This window comes from Acartia tonsa, chromosome 14 (genome assembly GCF_053477335.1).
Source record: "Acartia tonsa isolate MP-2025a chromosome 14, ASM5347733v1, whole genome shotgun sequence".
Lineage (NCBI taxonomy): Eukaryota > Metazoa > Arthropoda > Copepoda > Calanoida > Acartiidae > Acartia > Acartia tonsa.
The window spans coordinates 25,861,687-25,883,524 of NC_137273.1; the positions used below are offsets into that span (position 1 = coordinate 25,861,687).

Genomic DNA, 21,838 nt, shown 5'->3' on the forward strand with positions numbered 1-21,838 from the left:
AAAGGCACACCACTTATAAAATATTTGTATATTTAGAGTTAGGCGTTTGAAAGCCTATTTCTTTTCTTAAGAACATAATATTGACCTAAAAATATAAAGTTCTTTTATCAAATCATGATAGTTGGTTCAAACAAGCAGTATTTAACTTTTCAACCAATCCTATTATATTTGTCTGAAGCTTAAGATCACAATATTGAAATAATAAAATCTTTATTTTATGTAAGCTTCAAATATGTACTGCAATGTCTTTAGACTATTTTACTTTCAGATTCAAGTCTTGTGGTGATTTTAAATTCCTTTTTTGTCCCTTTCAATACAAAATACCTATATAATTGTAATTTCAAACAGAGGAAGGGGCAATTTTATTTATTATCATCATTTTCTTTTCATAAAAAAAAGATAGAAAGCTAAGCAGATGTAATCCAACCTCCTAACTGTATAATAACAATATTTTATTATTAATATTTGATATTTACTTTTACACACAATAATAGCATAATTTTATATTTTAAGAAGACTTAAGTATTTTGTTAATATCATAATTTGTTTTTAAAAAATATTAACAATAACATAATAAAAAAATATTTAAAAAGGACAATTGACTGTAAATTACATAATTTACTTTGACCGTCGGTCTGGTAGTTATGCTACATACTAAGTGTATCTTATAATAAGGATTCGTGATTTATATATAGCTATCATGTTTCTCTCTCTCTCTCTTTCTTTCTCTCTCTCTCTCTCTCTCTCTCTCTCTCTCTCTCTCTCTCTCTCTCTCTCTCTTTCTCTCTCTCTCTCCTATATCTCTCTCTCTCTCACAATTGATGATAAAAATATATATATACATACATCTCCAATAATAATCAAAATTACGAGTTTGGAGATATCTAGTTTTGAACCAACTAATCAAAATCTATAAGAGTGTCAAAATTTTTCAAGCCAACGAATAAGATAACGTTTAAGTTACAGTCCAAATTTCTGCCATCCCTGAGATCTTGTTATTTTTCAGGGAGAAACCTGTTGTTGGGTGTGTAATACTTGTCTGGATCACGAGTTCATGCTGGACGAGTACACCTGCCAGGTAAATATTTGCCACTAGGTAAAACCTGTTCTGAACCGTGTTGAAAAACCTGTCTTGTGTAGTTTTATTGGCCAACCAAAATAGTTTTATTCTTCTTAGATATGCAAGAAATAATCAATAAAATATCAAATGGTTTGATAGATAGTTTTCGGCGGATAGGAAAATAATAACTTAAATGTATGATGACATTGAGACAAAAGTCTTGGTAAATAATTGAAGAATTGAAAATATTTCTTGTGACGCTCATATAGTTATCCAAATGAACATACTATATAAATAGTAAAGCAAATATATTCTTTTACAAATGCTCTTCAGACCAGTTTCTTTATCAATTCTGTACTGATTGTTACGTTTATAGGATTGTGGTATTGGACGATGGCCTTTCCCAAACAAAACTGAATGCTTTGATATAGAGGTGAGTTCTTAATCTTTGTAAAGATATTGTAATGAAAGCTTAATAAGGTATCTAGGTGTGTGCATATCTCTTGGAATATTGTTGACTTTTCTTTGAGAAAATTAACATTTTTTTGAATTTCTTCAAGTATCTATTGACTATTCATAAAAAATAGGAGTTGTTGTCATTTATTCTGATAATAATTCTAGAAATTCAACTAATTTTTAAACAACTCAAATTTTAAAATGAAAAATAATATTTAAAACATCCTAGAAATTAAAGGAAATAGTAAAACTTTCAGCTCAGCTTTACATAAGCCCCGGAGTGGTTTTAGGCTATTTTATTTCTTGGGCATTTAATTTTCTTCTGAATCTTCAAAAATCTGCTAGAAATATTTCTACGATGCTGTTAATTTTGTGGGGGATGCACTAAATCTGCAGCCAAATTATGGTCATTTCTAAAACCCTCATCCTAGTCAAATCACATGACAATTCCAGTATACAAAGCACTGACTATCTATTGTGCTAGTATTATTGTAGAAAATCTAAGGAAACATCCAATTTTTGCCGCATAATTTGGTTTATTTTGTCATTAAAGATCCATTCAATGCAGGGTGAAAAGGGGGATGACTGTAACTCAGTAGACCGAGAATGTACGTAGGTTTAAATGTACAAGGGCAAAAAACACAAAATTTTCATATGAACCTTCATGCAAAGTTTGACAACGATACAAAAATAATATACTTAAATCAGCTATAAAAGAGAGCTCTATGTTACAGATGGACCTCCCCTTAAAGTAGAAAACCATCATTTCTACTACAAACTGTTGTCATCTTATTAAAACAAGATAAAAGAATGAAAATATGTAGAAGAGTAGATGTATTTCATATGTAATCCATAATATTATTTAACAAAGATTAACTACATATAAATTAGAGATTAGGAAAATGAAAGGGGGTTTATGATTTAAGTTTGGTTGTTCTCTCCCTCCTGGGAAATATGAACAATAAAAAGTAGAAAATAGTAAAATTGAAAGCATATACAGGATGCGGCACATAAATCCGGACTTTTTCTAACTTTTAAACAAATGAACATAGAATCGTCAATTTTAAAGATTTATTGAATTTTAACCCTTACAGCTCGGGCCCCAATTCCCACCTTAATAGATTGGGGGGGGGGGGGGGGGCTCCAAGAGCCCCCCCCTCTATCTCGGCTCCTGTTACAGATAAAGACGTAAAATTTTTTTCTGGTGGTTCATGTGTATTTTTAGAGAAAATTACTTTTACAGCTGTAGAGCGGCCAATTTTGCAGCTAGGATGACCAAATTTTAGGACGAACTTTTATTTTTCATAACAAAAAAATTACTTTTTCTGATCATCGCCAAAAAACGGCAAATAATGGAAACCGCCATTTTCGGCGGTTACGGCGGTAAAACGGCGGTTGGCGGCGCCGATTAATATTTTTATCTGTTTGATGTTGCTCAAGGATTTACCAAAAAAATTTATAGGACTCTAGCTGTAATAGAAGCCACGATATTCATGATATATGTCTGTAGTAAAAGCCGGACAAAAATCGGTCATAAAGTCGGTCAGGGAGCGGTCAAACGGTCATAACACATTTTTTCTCAGAAGGCCATTGATATCTAAGTATTCACCAAAAAAATTTTAGGTTTCTCCTTATACACAAAAGTCATAATGTAGAAATTAAGATTTTTTTAGAATTTTTTTCTAATTTTGGTGCTACCCAACCGACTTTGACCGGACACCACGACCGACACAGACCAGATATCCTAATAAAATCAACTCTTGCCGACGTATAATTACTAAACTTAAAAAGTCATGAAGTCACAGCACTCCATCTCACCTACAAAAGAAATTAGATTGAAAAAACTAGAGGGGGGGGGCTCTTGGAGCCCCCCCTCCCCCCCGATCTGTAAGGGTTAAAAATTGAGAGACAGAATAGGTATTTGACTATTAGATTATTCAAAAAAAATGGCCACCAGTCTCATTCGCTGCCTTTACCCGCCTCCTCAACAGCCGGCAGGCCCAGGTCAAAATGTACCTGTCTAAGCTGGCGTAGTTCTCCTTGGTAGTGGCAATGAAGGAGGTCTTTGTGATATGGGCATGTCTACAGGTGCATTTTAAGTAAGTTGTATAAGTTGTAAATCTGCATAGTATATAGATCAGGATGCTTGGAGGCCACATTTCCGTAGAAACATGAGTAACCGCAGGGTCCAAATTAACACAACTTTCAAGCTACCCTTAGACACGGAGGCTCTCATTTAGACCACAGTTGAGCTATAACGAAGTTTTTTACCTTTTTGGAAATGGCATGACGATTCAGCTAGGGTTATAAGCGCAATTCATACTCTAAAATGAGTTTTAAAGTTCCATATGGGTCCCTGAAATCGAGAACCGAGAAATATTAACAATTTTTCATGATTTTCGACGTTTTTGACATCTTTAAAATCTGACACGTTTCACTTTGCTGGAGTACTACTGCCAAGCCATTTCAGATAGAGAGCTCTAGTCTTTTCTAGTGTCTTACTTATGTATCTAACAGTAGCTCCAGCAAGTTTCATATGCATATCTCACCTACAGATGGGCTGAGGCCAGATTTAGTGGGCCCTAATCGAGAATCAAGATTAAACCACCAGCGCATTTCGAATCTGCCTTGTTGAACATATGCGCGGCCAGCTCGTAATGCACGTCCATCTTCGTCCAAAGATTTTTTTGTGCTAAAAGGTCATTCATTATCTAAGCTTTTTATAGTGGGGTCAAACGTCCTGATTGGTAAAGTAATTTTGATGCTATGGCCGTTTTAAAAAAGTCCGGATTTAGGTGCCGCACCCTGTAGTATAAGTGTATATTCTCTAATAACGGTATACAACATTTTTGTTGTACGAAGGAAGGAAGGAAGGTGGGGGAAGGGGATATTTACAAAGATGTTATGCACCTAAAAATCTTCAGGGAGGGAGGGGATATTGAGCTGTTTTTTCACACTAGTCTCTAAAGTTTTATAATCACGTTTTCTTATTCGTTGGCTTAACAATTTTGGGGACTATTGAATTTTGATTGATTGGGTCAATAAGTTGAGTGTACAATCGTTTACACCACTAATTGTAATCTAAAGATGGGTTAATTTTGTGTAACATCATTGGGAATGTACACCAATTTGCATTGCTTTATCTTATTCCTTTAGATCCATAAAAATCTTCCATCTTTTTTTTTGGTATAACAATGGAATATTTGCTGATTAAAAATAATGAATAAATAAAATGTTTTTCTTCTTCCATCTTCGTCACAATTTTTTAACAAAAGAAATTCTTTTAATCAATTAAAACAATGAGGTGTACTATTTTAAACAAAACAAAAAGCACTATGAGGCCTTTTTACGTTGTGATTAATTAGTTCTATTTCTTTTATTTAGTTGCATAATATTTTTAAAATAATAAATTATTGTTGTGAAAAAGTTTTTAAAACAATTATAAAACAAAAAAATTAATAAATTGAGATTTGAAAGTTCTATTTACCAGGGCTCGGCATCCGCCTGTAAGACTCACGGAAATCAATCTTTTACAATTTTAAAAAATCAGACGGTTTAAACACCTAAACCAAATATGGCAAACCCTCTTTAAAAAATATCAAGGCATCCAAATGAATTTTTAATTTGAGACTTAGTTGCGGCTGACGCGGCTGCAGAGCCCTGCTATTTACGTTGATACACCTTTTAATTTCTAAATGTGCCGCTAAACAACTAATCACGCGTCTCCTTGTTTACATGCTAACGTATTATTGGATGAGTTTTCTATACAGAATTAAGTGATTAGTTCATTTTAGCGGCAAAATATTTTTTTTTGAATTTATATTAGAAATTAGATCTTAGAAAAAAACGAAGTAGGTGGTTTAGTCGTATTTTAACAGTAGATTTTCTCCTTTTTTAGCCCCCGCGGGGGGATATAACCCTGTGGAAAAATCATTAACAATTACCTAACCTAACTAACCCAAAATAACCTGTCAAGAGTTACTGTGAAACCCGCTACTTCGTTTGCTTTCCATTACATTAGAACTTTTTTAATTTTCTAAACGGGCACAAAAATTTTCTTTTCGTTTCTAAAACTTCTTTTTTCAGTTTTGATAATTTCAAATAACATATCATATGAAACAAGTGAAATTAATTTAAAATTCATAATTTTGGTGGATAACTATGTAGAAACTTTCTGAGGTTTTAGATCATTGATAAAGGTAGGTAGATCAAATTTACAAATATTAGAACTAAAACTTTTTTACAACTAGAAAAACCATTGATATTTAAGTTTAAACTGAATTATACAAAAGCTTTCTTAATTAATGCCTCTGACCCTTCTCCCTTTCTGTCTTTATAAGATATTCCTTGACAAGATAGCTTCTAGTCTACTTGAACAAATAACTTTGAGTTGGCTTTAAGCTTAGCTGAAAGGATAAGATACTACACATGTTGATTCAATTTTGCAAAGAACCTGTTTAAAGGTTATGCAAATAGGAAATGCAAAAAGAATAGAATATTGTTCATTCAAATCTTTACTGAAAACCAAAAACTGTATAAGCAGCTAGCTGACAATTGGCTAAAATTGAACATTTTTTACTATAATGTTTTTTTTTTAAGTTTGATCGAACACCAATATTGCATTGAGGATTTAGTTTAAACCTAAATCCAGGATACAACTGGTGGATCACTTAGATGCCAAAGTACAGTCTATGAAAGGTGTATCTATATACTATGCAGATTTACAACTTATACAACTTACTTAAAATTGTAGTTTAGCCCATAAACTGATATACTAGAAGATATTTTATCAAGATCCCTCATAAACTATAGCATATCTGTGTAAAATATAAGATGAATATTATATATTACAATTCACATATTAGCATGTTTAAACGACCTGATATAATGGATAGACATACAACGATTATTTATGCTACTATGACAACAAATATTTAATTTGGTAAATATAAGTTTCATAAGCTACACTGAAAAAGAGTGGGTGGGAACAATTTCTTTTTCATATACTTCAGTTACATATTTGGTTCTTTTACACAAAGTGCTAGTTGAGCACCTCCACTCCCCCTTATGTTTGAAATTATTCAAAATTGGGTGTTATGATAAATTTTTTTCCCTATGCCTAAGTCTAACCCTTGAAGGGCCTAAACCTGTAGTGCTACCCCATATGCCTATCTAAACTGACCTAAAGTAATAAACAAACAAAGAAAAACTATCTTAACCCCTTATTTTTAATTTATTACATAAATAAGGGTCGGGGGGATAATCAGTAAGGCTCTATCTTGGAAATAATTTAAATTTTGTAGAAGAAATATTTTGATTTTTAAGTTACAGTGCCACTCTACATATATAGTAAATATAGTCTGTACGACTAACTATACCTTTCAGAAGTTGCAAAAAAATGTATAGCAAAACAGGATTCGTATTTTGTAATGGTATAAACTTTCCATAATAATAAAGTTATCTTTGTATAAAAAAATGTAAAATATTTTAGTGAACAAACTAATTTTAATTAATAGCTCTTTCAAAATTACAACAAAAGAAACAAGAGGCGTGTAGAAGATTTTTTAGGATTGTGTCATTAATACAAAGATGAGAATATTCAAAGATTGTTGACACCAACAATTCAATTCAGTAGTGTTTTCTAATGCTATAGTATTTCTTTGTCATTTTACAAAACATTAACTTAAATTCATTAATATAATCATTATAATGGTCACATTGCTCTGTCTTTTTATACAATGGCACCAGACTCAATGTTTTTCATAGTACTAATTGGTAATAAAACTATTACATTTTAATAATTAATATATTGGTCACACTGCTCTATTATTTTAGGTTGAGTACATGTCACTAGCCTCAGTGTTTGCCATAGTACCCCTAGTCCTGGCGTCTATTGGCATTATCCTCACTATCTTTACAATCTTGGTCCTGCTCAAACACAAGGACACTCCATTGGTCAGAGCTTCAGGTATACATTTTTATTAAAGCAGATACTCTATAATTATTCTGTAACTCTGAAACACTTTTATGAACATAGTTATCTGTCCTATCTCACTTTCGGTGCTAATGGTTCAATTTCTTAGTCTATTTAACTGGCTTCATACTAGATATTGGATTTAAACCCGGATTTTTTTTGCATACAGTCACTGTAGAATCAAAGCCTAGTAGAGACATGAACTTTACTATTATAGAAAATTTTAGATTTTTTAGGATCTGCTTTAGTCTACTCAAGTTTTCTTAGAATAAATGAATAAGCAAATTGCTCCTAAACGTTTAAAATTATAACTTATGTTGTATATTGCACATACTTTGATATAAACCTTAATAGGATGTATTGTTTAGGGCAGTTTTTTTTATCAGAGACTAACCTTAAACAAATAGGACCAATACTAAGCTTCTCTCAATTATAAACTACTTAAAAGATGCCAGCCTAGTGGAAAAATTTCTAAACTTATTTTCCTCTGTGTGATCGCTTATCCGATACGGTTCTACTTTATAGTGTAGCTTCTCAAAGGTCCTGAGAAGGTATATAGCTATTTTGGAGGAGGGTACCACTAAAATTAAAGGGGTTAAATTCAACATCCAACCACAACAAGTGCCCCTAGAGGCCTCTAGGTGAGTAGCCGCTATTATCAAAAATAGTAACACTTTCAAATATATCAAAAACAATTTATAGCAATGCATCATCAAACGCGTTGGTAAGGTCTAAAAGACACAAATTATAATATTATTTTCTCTATTTCCTTGCATAAAGCTACAGCTAGACTCGCATCAATCAAGTCGGGGATGTCAACCATTAAATCAAAACTTGAGACTGTTTTCCAGGAGGTTATGACATAATAGTAAATAAAATAAAGAAATAAAAATGGAAGAATAGAATTAACTTATTTCTCTGACTTTGCTTGTACTGTTTTTATATGAATTTATACGACCATAAAGAAATCATTAGTTTGTAATACAAACTTTTAAATAACATTATGCTTTTAATATATATTTTATATTGGTGAACCCAAATAACGTTTTTATTGATAATATTTTAGAAAATATTAAATTAATTAGTTTTTTTATACTTTTTATTCAAAAAAATAATGTAAAATTGATATGTAAACTTGGAAACCCTGAATTTGACAACCTTTGTTCTGCTGAATAAACTCGATAAATCTTTTTCTCTGTATTTCAAATGAACAGCACGTGGCACTGAATTTAGTATTTTTAAAAAATTGTTTGTAGTTTTGAACCATTCATTTTTCAGTGGAAAATTTTGATCATTTGCTGGATTATAAATAAACAAATGTTAGAACGTTTGTAAAATTTTGGGTACCAGTTTAATTTACAGTCAAATATTACCTCCCTTCCAGGTGGTTACAAAACCATGATACTTACTATTGGTCATTCAAGTCTGCAATTTCTCTATCAGGAAGGTATTTTAATCGTAACATAAGGGATTTAGCCTTTTTATGTCCAGTAGGGCTCCTCTATAACTATCTACACAGCTCTTATTCATGAGAGATTGCTATTTTTTTTTGCAGTTAGTACATATTAAACAGCATATTTCTTTTATTCATCTATAATACAAAGTAGAACGATGTCTGTCCGTCTGTCCGTCTGTCCGTCTGTCCGTCTGACCGGCTGTCCGTCTGTCTGTCCGTCCCTTAAGATCTCAGTAACCACTGAACCGATCGGATTATACTCTTCAGGGTATTTACCTATTGGTCCTGTGGTGGTTTTAAGCTATTTTCTTGGGGGGTGGGACACCCCCACCCCCCCAAAAACCAAAAAATCCCCCCCATTTTTTTTTTTTTTTTTTTTTTGCTGAAGATTTCCTTGGTCCTTTATTTTTTTTTATAGAAGATTTCCTTGGTCCTTTTTTGAAGGAGATTTCCATGGTCCTTAACGATTTTCACCTTAATTTTTTTTTAAGCCGCTAGTTCATCTATCAAGCATTCGTAAATTTTGGATTAATTTGATTTGTTGAAGGAAGGGAAGGGGAGAGGATATTTGACTTTAAATTACACTATTAAGGTTTTTAAAACCACGTTATGATTAGGGTTCAATTCCTTAAAGAACCTATTATAAAACCGATGCTGCTGAAATATCTTGTGAAGACTATCTCGGCCAATTCTTGAAGTCAAAAGTGATACCCTAAAATGATTGATATATTCAGCTACTGAATAAAATATGATCATAAAATATATGACTATTAAAATTTAAGTTTTCTAAATTGCTGTTTAATACTGCACAATCATCAATGTATGTTGTCATCATTGTTCTTTTATTTTTTAAAATTTGAAAAGAAATAATATATATTTTTTCCTTTATTGTACATATAAAACTTTCTTCAAAGAAATTATTTCCCCATTTTGTGAGGTTATTATTTTATAATATTGAAAGATATTTTTCCAAACAATGCTTAACATTTTTGGTTTAAACACAAAGATATTACTAATACTACAGCAAACTCATTTGTTAATTAGCCATTAGTACGTACATTTTGAGCATTAGATTAGATATTAATTGGTTATGGTAAATGCCTAATATACAGTATTAGTTTGTCCAACGGACAAGCTAATATGTTTAAAATTTGCGCTATACTTTTGTGATTCTCTTTAAAAAATTAGCCATCTATCTTGAATGGTAGCAAAGGATATTTAATATCCAATTCTGTTTTTTTTTTGCAGACGGTCGGATAGTAATTTAAAATGATATAGCAGTCTCGCCATTAAAAAATTTAATATCAAATTCTACTATAATAAAATAAAACATATTCCTAAGAGGTTCATTTGATGCCCATCTTCCTTTAGTTTCACCACATCCCCTTCCCTTGTATAATTTATGTGTACGCATCTGGTTTAAGAAATCGATTAATTTTACACTAGAGAACATATAAAGAAAATGTATGTGTGTTTATCTTTTTTTTAATATCCTGAATATTGATAATATCAAAATTCCCAAAGATATGAAATAATTATTTTTTCAGTAGATATTTTGCTAGTGCTAGCATATTTATTTGTTGTGATTATGATGAGCGTATTTACCTTAGGGCCCAATTTATTTTTACTTCTAGACAATTTTCCTATTACACAAAATATTGGATTATCAAATTTTCCAAAAAAAAGTGTGTGTTGCTTAATTTTATATAGCACTGAGGAAATTTTAAATTTAGTTTAATTTCCTAACTTTTGAAAGATTTAGTTTATTCTCTACGCCTTATATGATAAATATTATTTCAGGAATATTTATTTATCACATCGTTTACACGATTTCTCAGCATGAAATGATACAAGATTTTTCAGTAGACAAACCCCAAACTGTCCCAGTTTTGAGCAAGACGATTCCTGTGACGTCATATAAAAAGAGAAGGGGGGAAGAAAATCTCTTCCCTTTTCTCCCATCTCTTTTGAAGAAATTTTCTTCTCCCCTTCCCTTTTTCTTTTCCGAAACGTATATGACGTAATTGGAATCGTCTTGATAAAACTTACATATAGCCCAAGATTTGTTTACATAAAGGTTTCATACAGTGGCGTGCACAGGACCAGAGGTGTGTAACCAAACCAACCCCCCCCCCTTAACTTGACCTTGGATTCACCCCTATTCTGCAAGCCTCTAGTTTCATATTTTTTTCAACAAAAAAAATTAGGAATCTTTTTCATACTAGTACTATGATTAATACTTTGATTCCACGACCATCGTCTGCAGAATATGCATGATTTTAGCCTGCTTAATGGCGAAGGCATCCCGTCAAGTTAAAACAATATAACCTTTTACGATGTGTAATAGAGATAATTAAACACTAGACTTTAAGAGATTCGATTCCAAAATAGTTCACAAGTGAATTATCAACATTTATGTAAAAAACCCACTTTAATGTACATATAGTGCTACACAATTTTGGGTAAAGTTTATTTGCTTGTATATAAATATGAATATTAAGCTACTCTGTAAGTTAATTTTGGTCCATATGTGTGTATGTAAGAAAAGGGTCCTTTTGTACATCATAATTGTGGTTGCACGTCATTTCATCATTCAATGTCATCTACAAAAGATCATTGATGATAATAGATGATATCATCCTTGTGAATTTGAAAATAAAGTTATTTTGTCTCAATAATAATAATGTTGGTTTTTCAGGTCGGGAGCTAAGTTACATCCTGTTGAGCGGAATCCTGCTGTGTTTTCTAAATACTTTCTTCCTTATTGCTAAACCTGGTCTGTTCATCTGTACTCTACAGAGGTAATCTTATATAGACATACCTAAAGAGGGAGGGGACAATGGGGAAAAAATGGAATAAAATTGTGTTTTCTCAATACTTTCTAAAAAAAACTTTGTTATTTAATTTGATTGTTTGGTTTTAAACTAGTAGTGTAAACTTTATAACTATTGATTTTATCTACAGAAGGGGTAATTTAGTTTATCATCATTGGGAATATTTGCTAGTAGGGTTGAGGTCTTCTTAAGACTTTGGGGACTAGTGTGATTAAAAGCCCAATGTTCCTTCCCTCTCTGAATCATTCTATACAATCTCTAGTAGTTGACAGGTATAGAATGATTATGATTGTAAAATAAAGTTTGCAAACGAAACCCCGAGAGAAAGGAAAACTTTAATAATCAAATTTTACGGGATAAAGGTATAGACAAATCATGGCACTAAAAATCTTTAAATTAAACATTATCTAACATGCTGCTACTTAAGTATAGTTGGTCATTGGTTATTATCGACAAACTATGACTTCATTTTACATACTTATGTTGACATTATAACTACAAAATGTTCTGACAGGGTTTTGACTTAAAGTAACATCACATCGTATTATAGACAATTTACCGCGAATAGTAAAACTAAAAGCTATAAGATAATTTCAAGTTTGATAGCCTTTAGGGGGTTTAAGCTTATATTTTTTTAATTCATGGAAAATTGTCTGTTATACGATACAATACATGATTTTTCAGTATGTCTAAGAACTGGCTCTTATCAAGCGGATATTTATCGGTTACTAAGTCATATGGGAAATATACTACAATATCGTTTTAATATCATGTATCATTTAGAAAAAAAAGTAGCTTTTCTATAACATAGAAGTCCCTCTATCCCTGGTATAGAACAGAATTTGTGATCAGCTGAAATAAATTTCCTATTCGAGCTCTAGTTTCCTAAAGTGTACAGCAGATAACCCAATTATTGCAGACCCTATTTTCAGCGACTCTGGTCAAATGGAAAAGCGATTTAATGTATAAACGATTTATACATTATACATTCAAAAATTTTAATTTTTCAAATTTAGATTTTTTTGAAGTTTGAAGCTTTTTTAGCTAGTAGCAAATATTGAGATAGGACGCGGAAGCTACGCACACTTTCGGAAACTAAATTCAGTTCATCGAATTTGTCATGATATGACACTGTCATTCAAACTTTCAGGAAGTAGAATTTACCAAGGATTTAAAGGATTGGAAATTTTGCAAAACATTAAAAAAAAAAAATGAAAATGTATTAAAGAACTAATTTTTATTATTCTTTTGTATAAAGAAGTATTTTTGTTGTTGTCTGATAATCGTATGAATTCTACATTTTATGTATTGGTCCAGGGATGGTTTTAGGCTATTCTTTATTTGAATCTTATGATGGTTCTTAGCTATATTTTACTCTCTTTTATGCGTAGGAAAAAAATGTATCCTTCTTTATTCGTAATTCGTGGGCTTTTCTTTTCACTTTGAGGGAAAGCGCCGATTTATTTTACTAGACGAGTACAATCTTTTCATATTATCATTACGAAATATTTGTTGTTTTAATTTTAAAGATTTAGATTTTTCAAATAATTATACGCTTATATGCAATTATGGATAAGGACATAATTGTCCTTGTTAATGTAAAAAAAAATAACTGAGATTTAAAAAATGCCGCGTTTTTCGACAATTTTTTAGACATTGATTGATTGAACGAAGATGATGGGATTTCAACACAGAGTATACAACTTAAAAATTTAAAATTTTAAAATTATTATTTTAGCCATTTGTATAATGTCTAATACAACTTAAATCCATTTTCGCTGCATATTTATTAATGCATCTTTTTAGGGCTGTGTTAGACATCATACAAATGGCTAAAATAATAATTTAAAATTTTGAATTCTCAAGTTGTATACTCTGTTAAAATCGTACGGGGCAAGATGAAATAAGGTTTTTAACAGAGTATACAACTTAAGAATTCAAAATTTTAAAATTATTATTTTGGCCATTTGTATAATGTCTAATACAGATCTAAAAAGACATTATACAAATGGCTAAAATAATAATTTTAGAATTTGAATTCTTATGTTGTATACTCTGTGTTGAAATCCCATCGTCTTCGTTCAATCAATCAATGTCTAAAAAATTGTCGAAAAAACGCGGCATTTTTAAAAACCCAATCTGTGTCCCTTAATTTCTGAATCAATAAACTTAATTATGACACAAGTGACAAATATTTACAAGTTTTCTTTATAGATGGATGTATATAATACATGGATATATTGACAGTGGACATCTAATAGGATGGGAGGGGATGGGGTAAAAGGGGTGTATCGTTATTTTAGCCAGTTTGAGTTACACTTTATTAGATTACATGAAAATATAGTGCAACATCCAAATAGTATTATATCCATTTTTCTTTTATAATATTCCTTTTAGGTGTGTATTCAATTCCGCATAAATACACATTACACATATCGTTCATAATTGCAATAAAATACTCAATAACAAATAATTCAAAGGTGTAATGATGCAAAGAGACAGCGTAAAGTGGCACTAAAAATGACGTCATACAATAAGGTTGACCAATGAGAGGCCAGTATACACTGTATTTGACCAATGGTAAAATATATACTACCCTCTCATTGGTTATTTTATCTTATGACGTCATTTTTTGTGCCACTTTACGCTGTCTCAGATGCAAATACAGCAAATGTTTGTGCTTTGGTATTAATTTGCTATTTTATAATTGCATAATGTGTTAAATTTACGGAAATGAAATCACACCTTAGTTTTGCAAAAAAAACTAAAAACACTTTCATAGAATAATTAGGAATTACTTTTCAGTATTTAAAAATATAATACAATAAAAGAAAACAATTCGTCAGCATATAAGAAGTTCAATTGTAAATTTTTTTTCTCAAATATCTTAAAAGTTGTTCAAATTCGTCAAAAAACAAGACAGTTGTTGTCAATGTCTTAATTTACTTGTTCTAAGTGATACATGGGTGAATACTTCTACTAAATGAATACTAGATGAAAAATCTCCTAATTTAACCAATTAGAACACATTGTAGAAATATTCAGGCCACGTGTTTGGTTAGAAAGAAAAGGTTTTCATATGTGACTAAATATAAACAAATATCTTCGTCTGCTAAAGATTCCCTTTTAAGGTAAACGGTTTATTATGGTTGATTGGCCATCTAGGGTACCAACAAACATTAACTCAATTATATTTGATACAATGTTTTAATGTAATAAAACAATTATTTCACATTTAATTTACAATAACAGAGTGTAAAACAAGTCTCAAAATATAATGTTACATTTCTCTAACAAATATATACACTACTGTATGTTGTACAAAGATGTTCAGTTCAGGGATATAACACTTGAAGACAAGTTAGTTTTTCTCTGAGCTTTTCATTCATTATAATTATTAATTGTGTATTCAGAAGTTTTTTTTAGATAACAACAATAATGTTTATGAATGTAATGTCGTTCAATATCTCGCCAACAACAGTAGTCATTCAGTTATAAATTTTTATAAAAGTTTCACATAGCTCCTTGGATGGTTTTAGGCTATTTTCTTCCCAATTTTAAATCTTCGAGAAATTTGACGATTAAATGAAAATAATTTTTCAATCAATATCCTATCCATGTAACCATGGTGATATACTGCTACTACTGCTTAGACCATTAAAATAATTCTATTAGAATTGTATACTTTTCTCTACTTTATCACTCACACAAGGCAAGATGTGCAGTAAAATATTTGGTAGCTTCCCTCATATTGTGTATGAGCCATAAACGATTTTTTATGCTAAATAGAGGTTAGGTTAAGTTAATTATAATGGTTATAAGAGCCCCTTAGTGTTAAATGCAAGGTTAGAGACCAATTTTTCCGTAAGAGGTAAAAATGAGTTTGAGCACTTATAAGATTAAAACTAGTTTTTTTTAGCCCCGTGGTGCCGAAGGCACCGGCTAAAACAACTGGTTTTAATCTTATGATTGTACATTTTTATATTCGCAGAAAGCTGGATATAATATGATGCTAGACATAGTTTTTTTCGTATGGATGAGAACCGGTTCCTATCCACCGGATTCGAATGAATACGAGAAATTATCTTAAAAATCTTTTAAGAGTATGATTCACTACTCCTTTGTGTGTATTAGTGAATGTGTGCTTTAACTTTGTTACCTTCTAGTCTTACTTAGAATACAAAATTTTACTAATTCAATGACGATATCGTCCAAAGCGAGCGGAGCTTTTAGAAATTGAAAATTACTAGTTTTTTGGAAACTGTTTATTATTAGTGTAGGACATACGAATGAACAAACGGATCGACACTAGTTGTAGAATAGCTGAGCTACTAAAAATGAAATGCATTTGCTTGTCAGTGCACTGATTAATGTTTCAAAGCAAGCATTTAATGTTTGTACATTATTAAATTAAAATTTTCTAGCAATGGATTTCAAATGATGATTTTTGTAACAATTATCCGGAAAATTAGAAAATGTATAATGTTCATTTCAATTGTGATTTTTGCATTTTTATAACTTTTTTATATAATAAATGATTGTCATAATAATTACTTTTCCTAGGGCAATTAAGCATAATTATTTGAGCCTAGACTTTCTGATAAATTCACTGAGTGAAAAAGTCTTTGATACTTCTTAGTTATTTATTGAAATATATTTCAGTGGACATTGCACCCTCATCAGTCTAAATGACATAAATCATATTAATTAAATTTACAAATTAAAAGATAAGTAAAAATCTAATCTTAAAATCAAATAGAATGTCCATTTTCATGAATCTGTTTCTATTAAATTTTTCGACTGGATAACTAAAAAAATTTCAACTTCGCTTTTATTGATATTGTTTTCAAAATTTGTATGTCTACATTTAAGAGGACGATTCATTCAATGGGCAAAATAAAAATTTACTGTACAAATTGTATAAAATAGTTTGGCCAACTATTGTTCCTTTACAATTCTGTTTATCAAATTAGGTACTACTACTACTAGGTCAATATAAACAGGAGTACAAGAACTAAGATTAATCATCCCTTCCTTCTTAGTAAAGCAGCTACCTACACAAGTTTTCCGTCCTTGAAAATTCCTTTTATAATACGGTATAATTTTTGAAAGCATAATAATTTTGTCATAGTTCTCAGTAAACTTAAAAACATTTGTATTTATTTGATTTTGTCAAACTTCCACATAATACAAAGTTTAAGTAATGATTCTAAAGACAATAAGGCACAGTGATATGAGGGTGCATCTTTATGAGATTTTTTTCTTTCTTCATATGTAGATTTTCCTTGCTATGTATCCCTCACATCTCCGTTCTTTTCTCGAAGTCACTTTATATTTATTTTCCAACTTTTAACAACTACCTAACCTAAAATAAAATATCAAAAGCTAATGTAAAAATACGACGAAACCGACTACTTCTTATTCTTTCCATGATCCAACATTTTTTTTTTTTTTATCATAGTGCAAATACAATTATTTCAATGAAAAGCCCCAAAACTGACTTTTTTTTACACATAATAAGTTTGTTGTAAAGGTCCTTTTTCAAATCCAATTTAAGTTTTCTCAGACACTCAAAAGTTGATTCCTAAAAACCTTTATTATTTTAAAATCACATTAGAAAAATAATATTTGAAGATAAAAAAAAAATCTTTTATTTCAACAATTCTTGCACGTATGTCAGGAGGCCAAAACTACTAAGTTGCAATGGTTTACAGGCCCAGTCATCCCCTTTATAAGACTATAAAAAAACGCTTTAGCAGAAATAACCAGTAACTATTATTTTTAAAAACCTGATAAAGCCTTTGGTTGTGTGTCGATTTAATGTTCTTTTGACTTTAATAACCTATGCCAATTAATTCTTTACGTTATTATGGTTATTAATGTTACTTTAATTGTATTGAGTTGTTTTAAAATATTTGAATATGTTTAGGTTTACTGTGGGGACTGGATTCAGTGTTGTTTATGGTGCGTTGCTTACAAAAACAAACAGAATCTACAGAATTTTCCAATCAGCCGCACAGTCTGCCGCTAGGTATAGTACATTTTTAGCAGATCATTTTTTTAACCAAGCTTTCTATGATTAGGGCCTGTCCGTACGTTAGCCCTTATTGTAATTTCCATTAAAGTTAGAATTGTCCTTAAAACTTCAAAATTTGCTTGGTGATTCTTGAAACAGTTAGGTACAATTTAGAAAGCATAGCAACTCTATAATCTTTACCAGAAAGTCCATACATCTAATTAATACATTTATCCCAATCATCTGATTTATAGAATATTGATTCCTATTACACAACAAGGTTCAATATTATACGAGGTCCAACGAATGTAAGTATCATCTATTTTTTTGTAATTTTCCTTCCCATCTATATACAATTTTGTTTAGACTTAAACATAAATATTCTGCTTATTCAGTTCTGACACTCATCAAGTGTATGACGTTTGTCATATCATCTAATTTCAGAGCTTTACTTTTATGAATGTTATCTTCAAAAATATGTAGAACAAAAACTAAAAACACCAACTAAAGTTAATAAAGGATTGGGAATAATTTGTAGAACCCAATAAAAAAAAAGTCAATCTGAAATTGGCATTTTATAAACATTTTCTGCAATTTTATGCATTCTAGTGTTGGATAGCAGCTCTATAACTGAATATTTTTTTTATATTCTTTATTGTTGTAACATATGCTTGATTTTTTAAAGTTTGTATCCTTCTTTTAAATTGGATAGGTTAAGTAAGGTTTTAGAAGGAATCATTTGACTTATTGCCTTGTGGGCGATTGTTGGATAGAGGAGTGTCAGGGCTTCCAATTTGGTACACTCTCAAAATTAAACAAATTCCGCCCCCCTTTTCTTCAAAATTTTAATTATTTGGAGCCCTGCCGGAAATGGATTAAGGATTAACACTCAAGTAAAATCAAAAAAAATTTCATCATAAATTTACATAGTGATTAAATGATGTAATTCAAATCCAAAACCTACAATCTTATATAGTTTATTATATGATAGATACAATAGACAACATGTTACATTTAGCTAATCTTCCCTCAAATTCATAACAAAGAAACTCTATGGGCATGATTATCCTTGCTACTAATATAAACAAATATAAATGTATATTGTATGCAACAACAGAATTTACTACTCAACCAAAGATATGGAATAGTTTGCTAAAAATAAATCCTACTCCATTAATAATTAATATCTGTATGTCTGTTTGTCTTTAAAGATCTATAAAATGTCCTCTAGGTTAACCTAAAACTTGTTTGATAGATTATAGTATATTATTAGTATCAACCTACCCTTTCCAAACATGGATGAAACCCTCCCAGAACATCTTTCGGTTACATACATACAGACAAACATCATACTTCTTAAAATGATAGTTAGTCATATGTTGATAAAATAATATCAAAAAAGTTCTTTTAATAGTTTTTCAAACACTTTTCTTTTACTAGCTTTCATTGCCCATTGGATAAATAAAATAGAGTTTTAACTTTTACAGATAAAATATAATTTTTAATATCTTTAGGTTCGGCTACTAACTAAAGCGTTTATTTAGGGAAACGTTTCATAGTTGTGATTCATAGTAAGTCTGACAGGATAGAAGCTAAAATGTTTCATATATAATTAGGGTACAAATTAATGCCACTTTACAGTTAAAACTTCTAGAGAAAGGTATTGCAATGAAAGATTTGTCATATGTAATGAATTAGCCTCAAGTTTTTATTATCACTTATCTAAAATATTTTGGTTTCATTTAGAATCCAGTTATAAAGTTCAAAGCCTTAAGTGGCTAGAGGCAAAGCCTCTAGTAATGGAAATAGTACAATTCGTGAATTAAATGATTTTATCACAAAATTTTTTATCAATCTGATAAATTTTTAGAAAAAAATATCCCATGTTGAAAATATTGGGGGGAAAAGTTTTTCTTTGGGTTATGTATCCTTTTTCCTATAAAGTGATGAAAATGATTGCAGAGTGGTAATTGTTAATTGTTACTGATTACAGAAATCATTGATACCATAGGAAAAGGAGAATTGGAAATATGTTAAAAAGTGAAAATAATACCACAAAAATATTATCAAATTACATATTTTAAAATATATACTTTTAGCCATATGGGAACAGTTTGAGTTATAATCCCCATATGGTAACACAAATTTTTTTGCTTGAACATAGAGCTTTTGCTGTCCTTATTGGCTATACATTAATGTATATTCCTACTCCATAATTACTCAAGAGTAAGAAACTATTACTACACAATCATAAGAATCGATTCGACTACTTTCACATTTTTCATCTTCATAACCCTTTTCTCTTTTGCTCTCTTATAGCGGCACAATAGTACTATTAAAGGAAGCCTGCAAGAAATACCACGCTTTAACTGCTGAAAGACTGCCACAAGTAGAACAAATACCCCAAATTTGAAGCCTTCAGCTTCTATAACAAAAAAGTTCTAGGCATTTTAAAATGACATTTTATGTACAATGAAAATTTTGAAAGAATTGCAATGCTCATGTTGAAAACTTTGAAATTAAACTACTTGGCCTAGAAACAAAATTATAAGCTTATTTTTGTCATAAATTTCATCATCATCATCAGGCGCATCTCTCTTTTTGACTGTTGAGTCCAGAGAATACGGACACCTTGTTCCTCCATGAATTTCTTTTTTTGGCAAGTGCTTCAGCTTCTCCCCATGTTAATTCCAAATCAAAGAGGTCCTTTTCAGTGCTCCGCCTCCAGGTCATTTTTGGTTGTCCCCGTTTACGTTTACCAGTGGTGGGGTTCCATTTTAAGCACTTTTTTGGAAACCTATTTTGTTCCATTCTGAGCACATGTCCTAGCCACCTTAGTCTTTTATATTTCACTTCTGCTTCAATACTATTGCACTTCGTCTTAGCATGCAGCTCAATGTTTGATATTTTGTTTGGCCAGAATATTTTGCAAATTCTTCTTAGGCAGCTATTGTGAAATGCATTAAGTTGATTTGTTTCAGTTTTCACAGTTCTCCAGCATTCAGCTCCATAAAGAAGAACTGATTTCACATTACTGTTGTAAAGTCTGATTTTTGTTTTCAGAGCAAGTTTCTTTGAATTCCAAATGTTGTGTAGACTGTTGAAAGCAACCCTAGCCTTATCAATCCTGGTCTTAATATCAGCTTTTGAGCCATTTTCGTTGCTGATAACACTCCCCAGATAGGTGAATTTGTTGCTTTGTTTCAATTGTTCACCATTTATTGTTATATTTTGATCAGGGTTTGTAGGTATATTCATAATTTCGGTCTTCTTGACATTGACAAAGAGCCCGACTTGTCCTGCATATTTGACTAGTCTATCTGTTTTAGCTTGTAGATGTTTGATTGTTTCTGAAATCAGTGCCAGGTCATCAGCAAAGTCCAGATCCTCTAGGTGTCCTAGTATGCCCAGCTGGAGACCACGTTTTTTGTCCTCTGTGGTTTTCTTCATCACCCAGTCAATGACCAATATAAATAGAATAGGTGATAAAATGCATCTCTGTCTAACTCCAGTGCTTATTCTAAAGAAATCAGATGTCTTATTGTTTCCAACTGAAACACAGGCTTGGAAGTTGTCATTTAGGTTTCCAGTAACTAATTACATTTTTACAATAAAAATACCCATTTTTATAGTCAAAAACATTAAAAAAAATCAAGTTTTACTTGCGTTGTACCGAATGTACTGTAGCCAATCAGAAGGCTGAATCTGCTAAACAACCAATCACAGCTAAGCTTGTATTAGTTTACCCCTTTGTTTCCGCTATGATTTTCGTTTAAAAATGCAATTTAAATCGAATTTTTTTCATAGATTTTGACTATAAAATGTGGTGTTTTTATTGTAAAAATGTAATCGGTTACAGGCAATCTAAGTTTCTGACAAAGATAAGGTTATAATTTTGTGTCTAGGCGACGTAATTTAATATTGTATTTTCTTTTATGAGCATTGGAAATCTTTCAAAAATTCCATTGTACATAAAATGCTATTTTGAAATGCCTAGAACTTTTTTGTTATTGAAGCTTAAGCCTTTAAATTTGGGGTATTG

The 21,838-nt window shown here is 30.9% G+C and overlaps 2 protein-coding genes across 5 annotated transcripts in view; both read left to right on the forward strand.

Moving 5' to 3' along the window:
* Nucleotides 1-21,838, forward strand: part of mGluR (metabotropic Glutamate Receptor) — a 154,126-nt gene that overhangs the window by 106,795 nt on the left and 25,493 nt on the right. Inside the window, exons 21-25 of the mRNA XM_080147549.1 lie at nt 1,007-1,078; nt 1,437-1,493; nt 7,352-7,484; nt 11,645-11,747; nt 17,710-17,811. Of these exons, the coding sequence (XP_080003675.1) occupies nt 1,007-1,078; nt 1,437-1,493; nt 7,352-7,484; nt 11,645-11,747; nt 17,710-17,811 (467 nt within the window). The remainder of the gene's footprint in view (nt 1-1,006; nt 1,079-1,436; nt 1,494-7,351; nt 7,485-11,644; nt 11,748-17,709; nt 17,812-21,838) is intronic.
* The window catches only part of LOC145305762 (uncharacterized), a 260,360-nt gene that overhangs the window by 54,583 nt on the left and 183,939 nt on the right, over nt 1-21,838 (forward strand). The gene's annotated exons all lie outside the window — the stretch shown is intronic.